General features: G+C 43.3%; 4 protein-coding genes across 4 annotated transcripts; 2 read left to right on the top strand and 2 right to left on the bottom strand.

Moving 5' to 3' along the window:
• Window positions 1-2,299: 2,299 nt before the first annotated feature.
• On the bottom strand, window positions 2,300-3,217 carry LOC104829867 (olfactory receptor 1013-like). Its single transcript, XM_010564371.1, is given in 3 exon segments — window positions 2,300-2,438; window positions 2,440-2,668; window positions 2,671-3,217. Coding segments are annotated over 3 exon segments (915 nt in total).
• A 1,206-nt stretch (window positions 3,218-4,423) lies between these two features.
• On the bottom strand, window positions 4,424-17,520 carry LOC104829866 (olfactory receptor 1020-like). The gene is made up of 3 exons (XM_010564370.1): window positions 16,627-17,520; window positions 4,882-5,020; window positions 4,424-4,464 (listed from the first exon to the last, which is right to left on the bottom strand). The coding sequence occupies exons 1-3, from the start codon at window positions 17,518-17,520 to the stop codon at window positions 4,424-4,426; spliced, it is 1,074 nt and encodes a 357-aa protein (XP_010562672.1).
• LOC104829808 (olfactory receptor 1019-like) lies at window positions 8,680-9,609 on the top strand. The gene has a single exon (XM_010564278.1). The coding sequence runs from the start codon at window positions 8,680-8,682 to the stop codon at window positions 9,607-9,609; it is 930 nt and encodes a 309-aa protein (XP_010562580.1).
• LOC104829844 (olfactory receptor 1102-like) lies at window positions 12,667-13,596 on the top strand. The gene has a single exon (XM_010564346.1). It carries the CDS (start codon window positions 12,667-12,669, stop codon window positions 13,594-13,596), a length of 930 nt encoding a protein of 309 aa, XP_010562648.1.
• Window positions 17,521-18,344: the final 824 nt, after the last annotated feature.

The following is an 18,344-nucleotide window of genomic DNA, read 5'->3' as shown; positions in this document are numbered from 1 at the left end:
TCCATCCATCCAGGCCCCCACAGCTGTCCTTAATACAGTCACATATCATCACACTGACTCTCCAACTCATCAGCTTTTGGGGCCTGGACTAGGTCTGACAAGCAAGGCAGCTGTAGAAGTGCACTTTGTTGTTAACAAGGAAGAAAGTTTCTTTCTTGTTAGCCCCTGCTGATTAGTCTCTCATGGCTTGTTAAGAAGAATGAGATAAGTTGACTACAAGCCCTCTGAGAAGCTTTCATGGTGATTAGGAAACTTTCTTGGTAAACCCCAGAAGGTCTTGTTAAGCTGATGACTCCTGGAAGGGTGGTTGGTCCCCAAGGGCCACTTCTTCCTCTGGGAAGGGGAGCAGCATCACTTGTGATGGAAATAGCTGTAACCACCTGTCTGGCGAGAGCCGGGACCTCAGGCTTGCTGGAGGGCCTGCTGGAGGGCTTTCTGTGCTGGGACAAGCTTGGTCATACACTCTCAATAAAGAGACACCCTTGTCTTCATGACATGTGCAGATAACATGGTTCCCTTGGTTCTCACTAATGGGGTGATTTGTCCCCCCCTGCTTTTGACCCCCTATCAGAGGGAGCCGGGGAAGGTTGTTGCATTTCTCTTCATCTTTGCACCTCCTCTAGAACACCTCACGCCTTGAATTTCTTGTCATTAATTTCCTTGGGACAGATTAATTCTTAAACTGTGAGGCAAGTTGAAGTACACTACATACACCCTCCATGTCTGACTGGTTTTCATAAACGTGATTTTCCTACCATTATGAATCTGGGACTGGACAGTAAGCATGGGAATGGGTTCACCTGGCTCTCCACATCTAAAAAATTTGTTGTCTAATTATGAGATAGTCAGCCAGGTCCCCTTTAAAATATGTAGGAATAAGAAGATGTTTTATCACATCCTAGGACAGATCGTTAGAACGGATGTGGTGGAACAGGAACAGGTCTAAAAGCACTGGTACCATGGACCAGCTGTCTATGGTATATGCATTTCAGAATAGTTTTCTCTGGATTAAATTTATTCTGCTCTGGGTATCTGAACACCTACTGGAGGTCAAACTGCATTAGGTGTCCCCCTCAAGCCCATTTTCAGTTTGTTTTCATCCAAAAGTAACCCAGCTCATGTGGCCTGACCCCAGCCTGCGATGTGAATGAAAATACAGTGAGAGGAGAAAGCTTGGAGATCTTCAAACTTAAACTCTTTAAACTGCACTGTCTGAACAAAAACTACAAAAATAGAAACACAGCTTTATTGATCACAAATGGAGACAAGGAACTCTGACTTAATCACTCAATTTTTATTTATCTAAATTTGAAGGAGATTAATCTACTTCAGACCACCTAATCCCTCCCCCCAACACTCTTGATAATAATAATAAAAAGAGCTTTATTGGGTTTTGGTTTTTTTTCCTCTCAGTTGGGCTAAAACTTTATAAAGGAAAAAAAGATACTTTAATAACTAAGAAACTGCTTCACCCTTTTTGCATGTTTTCCTACAAGTGGTGCTGGAAACTTTTGCTTAAGTTGCAGGAAAGGAGCAAGATGCAGTGAAATTCCCCAGGCCAGGTCTGGGTTTCATTGCCCTCATGTAGAAATCTGGTGCCATTTGCTCTGTCCTGAGGTGCCAAAGACATTGGCATGCACTTGACATGTATGCCACGCAACCTTCAGAAGAGTTGGGCCATTCTGGAGCGACATCTGAAAGCTCAGGGGGAGACCCGGGGCTATCTCCAGGGTGTTTAAAATCTACATTCATGGAACTGAACTCAATCCCAGATGCCTCTGTTCTTCTTGACATTGGTTCTTCCAATCTGACCCACTCTATCCACACTGGTGTGAACGTTTCACTGGGAAAATAGTCTAGGACTATGAAAAGTATGTTTATGTGGTGCAAAAACAGCATTGTGAAGAAATAACTGGGACGGCTCAGGAGTAGAGGCATGTTACTTCATGACGCATGGAGCTCCCCCTGAGCTACGGGTTTGGGTGTAAGTAAGGAATATTTAATCCAGCTAAAGCATAGGGTGAAGATGATGTACAACAATGAGACCAGCCACTGCTAAGGTCCCATTTTATAGTACAGATATAAATTATATACGGGGAGAGGTGGGAAGGAGAGCAGGTCTGCACAGTGGCATGTCCTGTCCATTAGGAAGCACGTCAGGATCAGAAGAGTTTATGCTCCTCCCTTGCATCCTCCTGCACCTATTGTGAAAAGCAACAAATGAAAACACAAACAAGAAAAGATTGGTACACTTCTTGCTGTATGCATCTTTGGGGACGTAATCCCTGTTTTTCTTCTGTTAAGAAGCTGTCTGTCTCTTCACCAGTCTCTTCAGTGCCCCCTTCACCTCCTGGTTCCTCAGGCTGTAGATGAAGGGGTTCAGCATGGGGATCATCACCGTGTAAAACACAGAAACCACCTTGTCCCTCTGAAGTTGAGGCATAAATAAAGAGGATGGAGCCATAGTATAGGTTGACAGTGGTGAGGTGGGCAGCACAGGTGGAGAAGGCTTTGTGCTTCCCCTCGGCCGAGCATGTCTTCAGGACGGCAGCCAGGATGGAGGCATAGGATGCGAGGATGAGCGTGGAGGGGAGGATTACATTGAAGGTCAGGATGACATACAGGAGTGCCTGGTAGCTGTCTGTCACATCGCAGGAGAGCTTCACCAGGGGGGCAGGTGGCAGAAGAAGTCATCGATGACGTTGGTATTGCAAAAGCTGAGGGCAAACGTGCGGCTGGTAATGAGGGTGGAGTTGGCAAAGCCGCTGAGGTAGGAGGCAGCCACCAGCCCCATGCACAGCTTCTTGGACATGGCAGCAGAGTAGAGCAGTGGGTTGGAGACAGCCACGTACCGGTAGTAGGCCATTGCTGCCAGCAGATAGCACTCAGTGTAGGCCAAGCCACCAGAGACAAAGAACTGAGCAGCACACCCAGCGAAGGAGATGCTTTTGTCCTCGGAGACGCAGTTCAGCAGGATCTTGGGGGTATAGACGGAGGAATACCAGAGGCCCAGGAAGGACAAGTTCCCAATGAAGAAGTACATTGGGGTATGGAGCCATGAGCTACGCCGTATCACCGTGATGAGGGTGATGTTGCCCACAAGGGTGGTGATGTAGGCTAAGGTGAACACCATGAACAAGAGAAGCTGCAGCTTCGGGTCAGTGGTGAACCCCAGGAGGATGAAGCTCGTGACTGAACTGTGGTTTCTCTCTTCCATGGACAGGGGAAAGGGACTGACCTGGAGACATGGATCATGATGGCTATTTGATATTTGCAGTGCGGGGTTTTGGGGCACCAGCTAAGCATGCATGCGCGCATACACAAAAGAAAAAAGCAGAGTAAATTTTGTGTTGAGAAGGGCTGCACTGTTATGATTTTGATTGTGCTATTTTATGTCAAATAAAGGTTTGGTGTTTTAATCACTTTGCATCACTTTGAAAGCTTTTTTTTGCCATGAACATACATACATACATGCTGTGCGTGGTGCTATGCATACAGGTATGCACACAAGCAGTTTCTATATATTGCATATAATGCATTAAATCCTTAATAAAACATATACAATAAACAGGATATGAAAATATGGGTATCTATATACTTGTATGTATGTATACATGTATCTCTCTAGGTATTTGCTGACTCTGCATTCCCTGACTTTTGTGAATGTGAAATCTCAATCTCAGTGTTGCATTAAATTACTCGTACATTGAGACTCCTTGATATGAAGTACACGTGGAGAAACTGGAGATACACATTGAAGAGAAATGCATGTAGATTCGCCATCTGGTACAAACCAACACAGTTTCATTAGATTAATTTTCATGAGTCATACCAGTAAAAACACTGTCTCATTAAGTTTTCTGTTTTGCATGAGCAAACATTGAATGGTTGGATGTTCATCCTAACGGTCATCATTACAGATGTGTGTATCTGGGAAGACCTCTGATTTTAGGCCCATTACTGAAAGCAGCAGTTATTCAGTGTGTTTGCACACCTGAGTACAGGCCACACTTGCATCTACAGAAGTTGGAATTCATCTCACCTGACATGGTCAGTCTAAAAACTAATTATTTCGTCTCTTTCATAGCCAGTGAAAGTGACAGACTCTTCCACAGGGAGACCAGAACGTGGGCTGTGTCCTGTTGCTTCCTTGCAACTTTCCCCATGCTCCAACTGGGTTTGCAAAGACCCTCTCCAAGTGCCTCTGGTGCTGGCTGCTTCTCAGAGGTGCTGCAGTGGGCTTGATGGTTTTCTCATCTGGCCTCATATGTTGATTCTAATGTTTGGCTTGTCATCAGGTAACACAAGGGATGAGCAGAAAGATGAGGGGACAAAGAAAAGAAAAACGAATCCCCTTGGAGATTTATCTTCTTGCCTATCCATGACACTGTATCCCTTGTTGGCCCTTTTTGCCCAGAAATACTTACTCCTGGTCTTGTCCAGCAAGCACTGATGGGATCACAACTTTAGAGATCATGAGAACAAAAGCGCAATGACGGTCTCTGTGTGGCTTCTCCACACCAGCTCATCTCACAGGGCAGAGCAAGCAGGTGTGTCCTCGCCTGTCCCAGCACCGCCCGTGGTGTGTGGCTGGGATATTTATCCATTGCCTTGTTCCGTGTTTCCTTTAAGGACCTGGTCCCTCAAGTGTGTAGTTCAGCTATTCAGTACAGCCTTTGCAGTGAACAAAAGGTTGCTGCACAGTTGTGCATCCCCCAGAGATCCCCTGACTTACTCCCTGCACCCCAGAAAGAGAATTTTCAGAGCTTTCATGGCTCTCCATGTTACGTGCTCATTATTTTCATCACTATAGCTGCAGAACAAAGATGCAATCTCAAGAACATCCAAGTTATTTGCATTTAGTTGATTATATCTTTTTACCAGTCTGAATCTGGAAGGCAACAAGAACTCTTCCTAGGAGTCTCCCCAGAGCATTCTTCACCTCCGTGTTCCTCAGGCTGTGGATCAGGGGGCTCAGCGTGGGGATCACCAGGGTGTAGACAATAGACACCACTTTTTCCTGGTCCGGGGAGTAACTTCAGCTCTGCAGTCAATGGGAAGAAGTGGGAACTTTTATGCAAAATTCAGATAAGCTATTTAGGATGTTTATTTCGGAGCAAGACCAATTGCTTCCTAGAGTATTTGGCAACAGGGTGGAGAATGGTCAGATGAAGAAGTCTACAGCTGTAGATGACAAAATTCAGTTAAATCATGATCAGACTCAACAGCTGGTATGCTAAATAAAAGCCCTGAGGTAGCTATAAAGAATATAGAAAAGAAAAAAAACAACAAAACGCCACTACAACCCCATAATTAGCTTTTAATTTCTCAAAAAATGTTGTCTCCAATTTTCTTTTGATATTTCTTTCTGGAGTCCTGCAGGCTGGGTTGCTCAATGAGAAATCCCACGCCAATCCAGGGGACTGGCCATCATGACTAGCACCAGACCGTGCACCACATGCTAATGCCACTGAATGACTCATTTCATGCCTTATCATTTTTTTTCCCCTTTGAGCAATTCAGTGCTCATCCAGTCTGTGTTGAAATTGTATAGATTTTGGTGGAATGAAATTAAACTTCAAGCACAGCTCATGAGCATATTTGGAGGGAGCTGTGCACTGCTGTTAACCCATGCAGACCAGCTGGTTTCCAGAGGTGAAAGATCTGCCCCAGCCAAGCGTTGAGTCCTCTTATGCATTTGTCTGGGTGTCTTCTCTCATTCCCAGGACAAATTTTTGGGAGCTAGAGACCAAAACCTGCCAGGTATCTTAGGGAAAGAAGCCACACAGACTCTCAACAGTTTGGGTTTTGGTTTTTTTTGTTTGTTTGTTTGTTTGTTTGTTTTTCAGGTTTTGATTTCTGCATTCCTTTAAATTAAAATTCATTGGCGGATTTTTGGCATTGTTGCACAGTTGAGCACAGATTGTGTTTTTGTATATTTCCTGAGTTACTAAGATTTAATGAACAGCATAAGGACAGTGAGTAAAAGCAATAACACAGACACAATCTGGCAGACTTCATAATATTTCAAGCTGATGATACTTTTCCTGCTTTTGAAGCTGCCTTAGACCCCTGCCAGAAAATTCTGCCCTGGTCCCCCTAGACACAAATTCTAATGAAAAGCTGGGCACCCAGTGACATTTAGGTAAGCTGTGAATATGGGATCAGGTAGGTCTTTGGTGAGTTCACTACCAGATAAAGGCAGAGTGACTTCAGAAGGGGGTCATGTTCAACTGGTCCTAAGTGCTGCCCATATCCCAGAGGGATGCAATGTTTGGAGTGGCTGTACACAGCCTGCCAAGGTTTTTGACCCCAAATCTCATTAGGAAAAAATAATAATGAAGAAAAAAGCCCATCATGGAAGTTAATAGAGGACCTACTTGTCAGAAAAGTTATAATAACATTTTGAAAATAATTGGTGCCTTTCTTTATATATTTATATATTTTACTAGATGAAGGCATCCCTCTTAGCCATGGGGCCATCAACAGCAGTTGTAAAGGGATGGTGAGAGATTATCACCAGGCAGCCCGGGTTTGTCTGAAAGGGTTTATAACACTTCTGAATTCTCACTGTCAAAACAAATACACATATGAACAGACAATATCATTCCCGCTAATAATGGCAGGAATAAGCGGTGTCTGAAATGCAGCTGTTGGAGGTTCTGAAAGTAGCAACCTACTCAAACAAACTAATACAGAGAGACCTCCATCTGTGTAAACTAAATCTCTTGGAGAATGCAGATAGGAAAGATTTTTGTGATTCCATACATCAAGACCACAGTATTGTGAATAATACATGTCATGGCACTTGGACCCAGTGGACAGATTTCAGTGAAAAGAATTTTGTTTAGGTAAGGCTACAGTTCTGGTATTGATTTGAGTTTCGGTGATTGCTATTGCCTTGCTCTTCTCATCAATGCTTATAGCAAAAGTAAAAAAAAAAAAAAGATAACATGAAAAAACAGTGGGGAGACATTTACTGTCTTCTTGAAGCTGGCAAAGGCAAAGATCAACACTTGGGGTGGGCTTTGGAGCAAGAGGGTGCTAACAAGGGGACACCATGACAGCAGAAATGGTTGCAAGAAATACCTTTGCATTGGCGAAATCCAGCTTAAGTGGCACTGAGAAAGTCACTTGAGAAAGATAATAACCAGGGGTGACTGCGGAAAAAAGTTGAGATTTGCTTTTGGTGAATCATGTAGACATTCACTTTTCATCCACTCCCTCTCCTCAGCATGGGAGCGGGGGAAGACATCTTCTTAAATCCAGACATTCAAAGTGAATTTTTCCTGGGCTTCATTAGTGAGCCTGGAGACAAAGAAATTTATATTCCAGGTGGATTTTGCTTGTTGTCAAGCTTCTGTTCTCCATGGACTGAAATGCCTCCAAGGTCACAGAAAAGAGTATAAACACCACTTGAACACTAAAAAGTACAGAGGGGCTTCGTCTGCCCTCTGGAAGGTGCAGCAACAAATCATTCTCAGTGCAGCTTTTAAGGAAAGAGTGCTAAAAAGCACTCTCAACATTTGTTTGAAGATGAATTATGGCCTCGGTCATCGTCTGGAAGAGCAGCCAAGCTCATCCCAGTTGCTGAAGGAACTGCATGGACCTGCACTGAAGATCTGAGTTTTGTTGGAGAAGTAGTGTCCAAGGTGAGGGCATCTTCTGTTCTGGCCAGTCCTCAGCCCTGAACCTGCTCTGAAGCAGCAGGACATGAAGGGATATCATGGGGCTAAAGTAAGCACCCCTTTCTTTTGGTCTGATAGACTTGAAGGTGGTGAGATAGAGGAAAGAAAGGACCAGAGGTGTAAGACATCTCATTTATAGCAACGAGACTGAGAACAGCAGAAGGAATTCTACATGGGGGGGAGGATTCTTCTGCTTTAAAGTTTAGATGACATAAAACAAGGAGACATGTAGGTGTTTGGTCTTTTCATAGGTGCCACTGTAATGGCAAGGGATGGCCCTGATGGCCAAGGCAAGAGGGTGCTCACTACCTACAGCACCTACAGAGTATTATCTCCTCTCCCTGCCCAGCTCCTCCTGTGTTTGCTTGTACGGTGTCGGCTCTATGTCCAAGTTCGTTTCCCCGTTGCCACTGTGCCACCACGAATTTCCTTTCCTATGGGGTTGTCAAGACTGTGTATACTGAAAACTGCATGTTCGTATCAGTTTTGAAAGAAAAATGCACACTTTTGCTCTGTTTTGTTTTGCAAAATCAACAAGAAAACTAATTCTGCAATTTCTGCAAGATGAATTGTTCCATGTTGTTTTATTTAAAAAAAAAGATTTCTTTTAAAAATGTACCTGTCATTTACTAAGGAAAAAACAAAATGCATTAATTATCTTAATTTTTTTTTTAAAAAGGTTATTACTAAGAATGCCTGTGTTAAATTTCCCCAGGAAGGGGGAGATGAAATGCTGAATTAAGCCCTGGTGGGCATTCTCACTGTTCAGCTTCACAAGTAGGTTTTGGTTTTAGGATCCTTTCGAAGCCTCTGGATGGAGGCTTGGTTCTTGCGAGAGTGATCCAGAGTCCAGCTGACATTTTATGACCCTCTGGTAGGAAGGGCTCTGCCTCCCTTCAGTGACACCGAGGAAGCCGAGGGTGCTGCTGAGCTGCCCAAATCATTGTCTGCCACTTTGCCTGTCTCCCACAGGCTGAATGCGTTACAGAGAATGACACCTGTCAATCACACTGATGTGCGTGAGTTTGTTCTCTTGGGCCTGACTGCCTGCCTGGATCTTCAGGTTCCCCTTCTCTTGTCTTTCCTGGCCATGTACATGGTGACCCTCTTGGGGAACTTTGGGATAATTATATTAATCAGGACTGATCTTCACCTTCACACCCCCATGTACTACTTCCTTGGCCACTTGGCTTTTGTCGATGTCTGCTATTCCTCCGTCATCCTCCCCAAAATGCTGGTGCAGATCTTGACGGAGGAGAAAACCATCAGCTTCTCGGGGTGCGCAGCCCAGCTCTGCTGCTTTGTTATTTTTGGGGTCACCGAGTGCCTCTTGCTGGCCGTGATGGCCTATGACAGGTATGTGGCCATCTGCAAGCCCCTCCTGTACCCTGCCATCATGTGCGAAAGGATGTGCCGGTGGCTTGTTGCCGGTTCCTACTGCGTTGGCGTCTTGCACGCGGTGATGCACACCACTTTCATCTTCACTTTCTCCTTCTGCCGCTCCAATGTTATCAACCACTACTTCTGCGACATTGCCCCGCTCTTAGCTCTCTCCTGCTCCGACACCCACACCTACGAGGTGGTCGTCCTTGCTCTCATCAGCCTAAACTGTCTCAGCACCATGACCATCATCTTTGTCTCCTACACTTATATCCTCCCCACCATCCTGAGGATCGGCTCTCCGGCGAGCAGGACAAAAGCCTTCTCCACCTGCGCCTCCCACCTGACGGTCGTCACCATGTTCTATGGGGCAATCTTGTTCATGTACCTGCGCCCCAGTTCCACCTATGCGTTGGATGAGAACAAGATGGCCACGCTGTTTTACACCGTCATGACCCCCACGCTGAATCCCTTGGTCTACAGCCTGAGGAACAGTGAGGTGAAGGCTGCCCTGAGAAGAGCGGTTGGGAAAAGGCAGTGAGCGAAGGAAGCTGGTGACCAGGAGAGTATTTCCTTATTGCTGTTATTGAGTGGGACTCAAAATTGCACTGAAGTCTGTACTGAGGATAGTTTCTTTGTAATTCATCTCCCTTAATTATAGGGATAAGTCAGGTGACTGACACTGGCTCGGATTAGACAGGTAACTTCTGCACAGCTGAAGCTGGGTGAGGTGAAGCCCAACCTCATGCAGCATCAATGGTCAATGAGCAGTGGGCAGCTCCTCCACACAGCTCGATTCACCCTGTTCATCTCATTTCTCTGTTCAACGACTACAAAGAAAGCCTGGATTGCAGTGGAGGTGGGTTTCCAGACTGCTAAGGTTCAGAGGAGCACCCAGAAGAAGAGTCAGAAACCCTTTTTCCATGGAGTGTCTCTCTGAAACCCAGTGCCTACAGAGTTGGGTGGGAATGGGTAGGCCTGAAGGACTATGGGATATCATATAATCAGTTAATAACTCAATCACACAATTCTTCACTGTAGTTTCTCAAGCTATTACCTGTGGCTTGGCACTCTAATAAAGGCTTTTTCACCAAAAACTTGATTCCTGCAAATGAAGTTGCAGGTTGAGTTCAAGGTGTTTGGTCCTTCCTGATGTCACAGTGAGTGTTGGCGCTATTTTTCCTGGAAGCCTCTGGGCATTTTGAGCCTCACCTTTGCTGTTCCTAAAGCTGCTTCTCAGATGGTGCAAACATAAATAACTTAGTCACACATCGGGTCAATAACAACTGTTTCACCATTCATTGGACCATCGATGCTGCATTTCCCAGCACTTTGAAGACTGTTAAGAAATAGACTTTCTGTATAATACACCAAGAAGTTACAGAAAGGGGATTGATGCTGATACCCTGAAGGTCTCTGTCATAGTATTATGAAACAAATAACTTCAGGTAAAAAATACAAGTAAACAACTGTAAAGTTGGGATAAACAATGTTCTTACTCAAGTAAATTTTCCACCCAGTTGATATTTCCTCACACCCCCCAAGAAATAGGCACCTCTATATGTAATTCACTTTGTTGCAAGACCAGTTTCTAAAGCAAATCACATGGATCACACACCAGAAACGCCTGTCTGTCTCCTAGCAATGGAGAGCTGTATGCATGTATGCATTTGATAGATATCTAGGACTATTAGGTGAATCCACACAATCTGTCCAGTCTTTTGTGAGCTGCTCTACTTGTAAGACCAGTTTTATTTTTTTAAATTAAATTTAATTTAATTTTTAAATTTTGTTTTATTTTTATATTCCTCTGTTGTACATATATATATTGTACATATGTATATGTTTGACAGAGGAATATAAAAATAATTGCATTTCTCCCAAAGGAAGTTTTCCAAAACACTTCTCAACAAAAGCGCCTCAGAAGTCTCAGTGGATTAGAGACAAGAGTTAAAAAGCAATTAAACCAGGCAGGCTGGACAGACCAAACATCTAAGTGTCCTCGCAATGTCATGAATTAGTGTGAAGTAAGAAGGAAGACCTCAAGTGGTAAGGAAAAGAGGACATCCAGATTTGTTTTACAGCTGAAACTTTAAGGTGATGTATAATTTTAAGGGGGTATATCATATCTTTGCAGACTATAATATATAATTCTTTGCAGGGAGCAAGAAGGAGGAGAACAGCTTCCTTCTTCAGAGATGAGGTCTGTAAAGATGAATTTGATTGTTCTCGGTTGTATCTTTAGTAAACAAACCAAGACGAGCTATTCTTTTCATGTGAGAGCAATAAGCAAGATGGGAAGGAAAATCACACAGCACACAAATTTTCTGAAGGTTATAACACCAGTTATAATTTTTTATAATTTTGGAAGGTTATAATACCAGTTACCAGATAAAATACAAGTTATAATATGTCTTTATCTCTGCAATGCTGGGGAATCCCATTGAGTAATTTTGTGATTCTACAGGTTTTTCTGCAGTGTTTTAAACCCCTATAGCTGTGTCAATAAATGCTTGAGTTTGCTGACACACAGCTAAATCCCATGCACTTCTCCTACCTTGCTACATAGTTGATTTGATTTTTTTCCATTATGAATATAAGCCAGGCTCATTGATGCCAGTTTTACAACAATTTACCTGCTGATTTTCCTGATGGGAAAGCTGTACTCATTCCACTAAAGAGATTTAGTTACAGTGGCAGAAACCCTATGAGCAGCACAGTATTTTCCATGATCTTAGACTAAAAGTGGGCCGGTTTACTCAACAATTCTCTTGGCTCTTTTCTTGGTTTGTTTTAAATACATATTTTTGTTACAGTGGCTGCTTCTGGACCACTGTGGAGGGCTCCTCCGTATTTCTCATGGATATCTGTGATAAAAAGTCAGGATGCATTGGGGTATTTCCATATATTTAAAACTCCCAAGTATGAATTTTAGAATGAGGAGGCATAGAGAAATATGTTGTAAAGGCAAAGATTTTTTTCTGCCATCTTTTTTTTTAATGGTTTCTTTTCTCCCAAATGATGGCACAGCACCATTTGCATACGCTCCGTAAAAGTGTAACCCCAAATTAGCAAAATAAATGAAAAGTTATGAAAGAATAAGGGGGATTTTCATCTTTTCTCTCTGCAAGCAAAATAATCTTTAAAAAAAACTCCACTGGGAAGGCTTCCTAAAATTTGAAAGGTTATAATCTAGCTCAAATTCTCTGAAAAGTCTATTTTCATTATCGATATAACAAATATGTTACAGGAATCACTGAACCCTTTCTTTAACTCTTTTTTGTTAGAACTTGGGAGGGTTACACTGAAATGTGATATATAGTACGAGTGCACCAGAGATAAAAATATATATATGTATCAAAATGAATGAAAAATTGAACACTTGGCAGAGTAACTGACACCAAAATAACATTTCCACTGTCTCGCCAAATTGTTTTTTGATGAATGTTGATTTAAAGTTAAACCAGTCTCTGATAATGAGAGGGTTAGTCAGTACAGGCACTGGGGATTGTTGGTCTTTTCAGCTGCTCAGTCTCTCCATTAATTTATTATTGTTACCATGGCTCTATGAACATAACTTACAGTGCTTTTGGAGAAGATGGCAGAGGAAAATCAAACCGAGCAAGTTACAGAGTTGACTCTCGTGGGACTGACAGACAACCCACGACTACAAGCGCCTTTGTTTGTGCTGTTCCTCCTCATTTACTTCATCACGCTGGCAGGGAACCTGGGCATGGTTGTGCTGATCAGGAGCAGCAGGCAACTTCAATCACCCATGTACTTTTTCCTTAGCCATTTATCTCTCCTAGACGCTTGCTACTCATCGGTGGTGGCACCGAGGACATTAATGAACCTTCTGATTGAGAAGAAAACAATCTCTCTAGCCAGCTGTGCCACCCAGCTTTTTTTTTTCATAGCTTTTGGGACCACGGAGTGCTTCCTTCTGGCTGCGATGGCATACGACCGCTACACGGCCATCTGCAACCCTTTGCTTTACCCATCGGTCATGTCTCACAGGCTGTGCGTCCTGCTGGTGGCTGGTTCGTACGTCCTTGGGCTGCTGCACTCTTTGGTGCACACGGACTTCACCTTCAGCCTGCCCTTCTGCCAGCCAGCCAAGGTCGACCATTTCTACTGCACCATCATGCCTGTTCTAGCGCTGTCCTGCTCCGACACCCACGTCAACAGGCATCTGATATTCGGCCTTGGGGGACTGGTGGAGATGGTGACCATCTTGGCAGTCCTGGTCTCCTACGCCTTCATCCTCTCTGCCGTCTCAAAGATCAGCTCTGCTAAGGGCCGGCACAAAGCCTTCTCCACTTGCACCTCTCACCTGGCTGGAGTCACCATCTTCCACGGGTCTATCCTTGCCCTGAACTTCCGACCAAGGTCCAGTGACACTCTGAGCACCGACAAGACCTTTTCTGTGTTTTACTCACTGGTGGTGCCCATGCTGAACCCCCTGATCTACAGCCTCAGGAACAAGGAGGTGAAGAACGCCCTGAGGGATTTTGCCATGTGGAAGTAGCTTTGGCATGATATTTATCTGCTGGTTTTTTGATAGACAATGCCATAGTTTCACTTAACGACAAGGATTTTTGTTTCCCCACCCTATTACTTAGGCTTCCAGATTTGGTTTGAAAATATTTCCAAGTCTTGCTTGGTTTCTACTACTGGCTTGTGCCCATCATCATATACCATAGATAGTCTGATTCATCTTCTGTATTTTATTGCATGTAGCTTTTTTTTCTTCCTTCTTGGTCTTTTCAGATGTACATTGGACATTAGCTCCAGGCTCCTTGATAGATAGCCCTGTCAAATTGCTCTTCCACAGCCATCAGCATCTCCCAGTTTATAGCTTAAAACCTGCCTTATGACCTTTTTTTATTTTCAGGGCCCTGGTCCCTTATCGTTAAAGGGCAATGAATCTTTCCTGTACAAGCACAAGAAATTTAATGAACATAATTAATGAAATTTTTTTTTTTTCAGGAAAAAACGGCATTTGTCTCACCTATGTTAGGCACTGCTCGGAAATATCTGTCCTATCTATTATCTGAAGGATAAAGCTAGATAAGGTATCTAAAGCTAAAGATTTGGTAACTAATTGGGTTACATGAATATAGTCTTAAATGCTGAGGTCAGTATGGGCCAGGTTTTGAATGATCTACAGAGCACCCCATTTTCTCTTTCCAGAATGTTCAGGCTGATCTAACTGCATCTGAAGCATAGGACAAAGAGGCACATTTCCAGCTCTTCCTGCCAAAAAGTTGCTTGCTTTTTGAGGTCTCAGACCTCAAATGACCTCTATCATGTCATTTCACGGGGGCAGTTTGTGTCTACAGCCACAGATTTCTACATTTTGTAGATACCTTCTCTGCAAAGATCGAAGCAAAATAATACACTGATGCTCTTAGTAGAAAAAGTATTTCCAAAAAACCAAGCCTGTTTCTCATGTTGCAGGAGTTCACAATTCTGCCTCTCCTGCACTTTAGATGGAAGTTCTTGGAAGTTCACTGAGTTGGATCCACCACACATAAGACTATGGCAATCCAGACCTCTTTTAGGAATGCAACACCAAGTCTGGGTAAACTTTTAAGCATTTTAGTTGTCTCTGCTTTGGGAACTTAATTAAAACCAAGAGGAAATAAGAACACCCAGAGTGGGGTAATTCACCAAGCAGCAATGAGCCCTACATACTACATTTCTCACCTAGGCTCCCTTTCTCACAAAAGGTCGGACCTGATGATCTTTCGAGGTCCACCTTGGGCTTTCTGTGGTTCTGTGATTCTATATGTATAGTATAAGCAAAAATATCCAACAAAATAGAAGGAAGAAAACAAGGTGTGGTGAAGATTTTAAAAGAAAGAAACTATCTGATATGAAAAGTCTCTGTCTTGCCAAGCTCTTTAGCATTTAATTACATTCATTCTGGCTCCTTTATTTGACTGCAGGTGGAAGCCACTTTTCCCCCAGGCCTAAGACAACGTGTCCTCTCCCGCTGCTGTTTGCCAGAGCACACAACAAAGATTGTTCACCATCCATCTACTTTCCAAATATAAGTTAAGTTAATTCCCATGCTACTCACAACAGCTAAGGGAAAGATATTTTTTTTGCTGCAGCGTTTCCCTGCTGCAGACAAGGCGTGTGAGTCTGTAACTCTGTGGAGTCAGAACTCATCGCATCACCCAAAGGTGTCCGAGCGGCATCAGCAGACAAGGGGCAACCAAACTCAAGTGTGTGAGAAGGAGCAAGACCCTGTGCTGAACTTATCCAGCCAACCTGAATTTTGTAAGGAAGTTGCAGAATTGCACCCAATCACAAATGCTTATGAGTGTGCACCCAAGAAACAACAAATGTCCTTTGGAATTAATTAGGCTGAGCAGAAATTAGGATGCTTTTTCTCTTATGTGCCTGCCAGGTAAAGATGAAGGATTGCTGGCCCCTCCCCAGTGTTGTGGCCATTCCTGTACCGTGCTTTATGTCCCCCCTTCTTTAATGAGCCATAATTTGCAGAACTGCTGGTTTTTGGCTTTTTTCAGACCCAGACAGCTATCAGCTACCCATAGATTATGTGTTCAGGATTATCTTTCAACTATGGAAACTAGACACATGCTTAATTTTTAAATGAAACACACCATTTGGTTTTTGTAGCCTGCTTTAGCATGAGCTGGGCATTTGGATGCAGGACACTGATGCCAGTCTCCAGGTGTAATTCCATTTGCCTCACCAGTTAAGTAAATGGCACTTGCGATGAATGTAAAACACCACTTAAAATGAATGGGAGGCCCCCTTGGTGCTATCACTGTGCAGAAATTGTCCTTAACACTGGGCAGTCTCAGCACAGTTCATCGTCCTGTATTTTTAATTATGTTGCCTACACTTTCTTCCTTTGAGTGAAGATGTATGCCGAAGTGTGCAGTGTGACATTCAAAGGTATAGCTTGAGATCCTGACTCCCGCCGGCTTTTTCACTTTTTAAGTCAGAAACAAATGCGCTGCATCTTTTCAAGCCTTTTATCTTACTTTTTTTCAGCAAGCAAATTTTAAAATACACTTATTCTTCCAAAATGTTCCCTCCCACCCCAGCAGCTTATGTCTAATAAATAACTTGCAGGTAACAGTGAGGAATTTTATTGGACTTTAGGGACAAGGTCACTAATCTTGCAAGAAAAATACATATTTATCAGTGAAAAAAAGTTATAAATCAATAAAACTATGATTTGTGCTTCCTGTGAGAAAAAGAGGCCTGGAATAATTTGGGGTAATCTCTTCCTACAGGCTGGTGACTGCAAAGTGAAATAAAGTTTGAGGCTCCCACTCCTCCTGGTTTCCTTCCAAGGAAGATGTGATTGTGGGGTCTATGTCTCAGGGCTAAGTACTGTAATTCACTTTTGTGCAGAAATTGTGGAAGAACCTACATAAAATTGTGAGGATTAGGGAAAAAATATGATTGTTTTAATGCATCACAGGCTTTCTCACTTAAGATAAACTGTTCACTTCCTAGCTGATACAACTCTTTGATGTCGACAGCGGTTTAACATCCTTCTCCTGCACTTCACCAGAGCACCCTTCACCTCCTTGTTCCTCAGGCTGTAGATGAATGGGTTGAGCATGGGGGTGACCACGGTGTAGAAGATGGAGGCCACCTTATCCAGGCTGCTGTGGCGAGACATGGGTTGTAGGTACATGAAGAATATTGTCCCGTAGAATAAGGAAACAGCCATCAAGTGGGGGACGCAGGTGTTGAAGGCTCTGGATCTGCTCCGTGCTGAGCGCATCCTCAGGACGGTGCGGAGGATGCAGATGTAGGAGAGCAAAATGATCGTGCTCGTGCCCATCCCATTTATGGCGACAAAGGCAAAGATGACCGTCTCACTGCTGTGGGTGTCGGAGCACGTGAGCTTCAGCATGGGGCTGATGTCGCAGAAGAAGTGGTCGATCTGGTTGGGTCCGCAGAAGGAACCCCCAAAGGTGCAGCCCATGCAGATGATGGTACTGAGAAAGGCGATGATGTAGGACGATGCTACCAGCCGCCGGCAGACGTGGCTGGAGATGACCATCACGTAAAGCAGGGGGTTGCAGATAGCAACATGCCAGTCATAGGCCATCACGGCCAGGAGGTGACACTCGGCAGTCGCAAAGAAAGCAAAGGTGTGGAACTGCGTCACGCAGCCAGCGAAAGAAATGGTTTTATTCTCCGATAACATGTCTGCTAGCATTTTGGGGGAGATGACTGTGGAATAGCAGACATCAGCGAATGAATAATGGGTGAGGAAGAAGTACATGGGGGTGTGCAGGCTGGGAACCACCCAAACCAAGACCATAATCCCAATGTTCCCCACCAAAGTGACAATGTAAATCAATAGAAACAACCCCAAAGGAGGGGTCTGCACGTGTGGACTGTCTGTAATTCCCAAAAGGACGAATTTAGTCTGTGTGTGATTTCCTCCCATCACCAGATGTTACCTGCTGAGGCAAAAGTAAGAAAAATATCAAAATGATAAAAAATAGAGTTCCACTTTTGGACCGTATTTCACTCCAATCAATCACCAGTTTAACTGTCACATTTTGGTATATTCTGCTATATTTTCTAAACCCAAATTGTATATGTTTTTTCTTTTTCAGTTGAGGTACTTAGAAAAGAACAGGGAGTGAGATGAAGCAACACGAATGGCAATTTTGTTTTTCTGTGCTTGGATACTTGAAACTATGGATGTATTCTAGCACCCGTGTTTTCAGATTTAAGAAAAGAATCAGATCTTTATTCACTTTCAGTTTGAAAGCAATGTCAGAAGACACCTCAGAGGAACCTCATAGGACTGCACGTAAACCTGGAGCAATGGAAAGTCACAGTCCCAGTGAAATCATAGATTACACAACATTAATGACCTCCAGACATTTTGCCTTGGCTTTTAATTATTATTGCAGTTTTCAAATCACATTTATCATACAATTATATATCATTTGTAATGGATAAAATTCACATTGGTAAATTCATGATTTATACCTTTATGAGTGCCAGCACGCTGAAGCATCCTGAACCTATGGCCATGAAGTTGCTTACTTGAAAACTGAGTTAATTTTAAAACATGCTGATTCCAAAGGCTGTTTTGTTAATGACTATATTCTGCTGACAATTTGAAATGTTGCATTTCTTTGTAACACAATAAGACTCGTCCTTATTTAACACTTGCATAAATCAGTTTATCTTGCTTTAGCTGCCTAAGTAAAAGAAAAACAATTTGCACAAGCCATTACTCCCTCTTATCATAAAGAA

The sequence above is a fragment of the Haliaeetus leucocephalus genome, unplaced genomic scaffold, assembly GCF_000737465.1.
Source record: "Haliaeetus leucocephalus isolate CR32 unplaced genomic scaffold, Haliaeetus_leucocephalus-4.0 Scaffold177, whole genome shotgun sequence".
Lineage (NCBI taxonomy): Eukaryota > Metazoa > Chordata > Aves > Accipitriformes > Accipitridae > Haliaeetus > Haliaeetus leucocephalus.
Note: the sequence above shows the minus strand (reverse complement) of the source record. Positions and strands in the feature narration are given on the sequence as shown.

Coding starts and splice junctions, on each gene's coding strand:
- LOC104829808 (XM_010564278.1), top strand. CDS start 8,680: ATGACACCTGTCAATCACACTGATGTGCGTGAGTTTGTTCTCTTGGGC.
- LOC104829844 (XM_010564346.1), top strand. CDS start 12,667: ATGGCAGAGGAAAATCAAACCGAGCAAGTTACAGAGTTGACTCTCGTG.
- LOC104829866 (XM_010564370.1), bottom strand. CDS start 17,520: ATGGGAGGAAATCACACACAGACTAAATTCGTCCTTTTGGGAATTACA. Junction 5,021..16,626: donor AGGAGGTGAAGGGTGCTCTG/GTGAAGTGCAGG, acceptor TCCCCGGACCAG/GAAAAAGTGGTGTCTATTGT. Junction 4,465..4,881: donor TGCCTTCCAGATTCAGACTG/GTAAAAAGATAT, acceptor TGATCTCTAAAG/TTGTGATCCCATCAGTGCTT.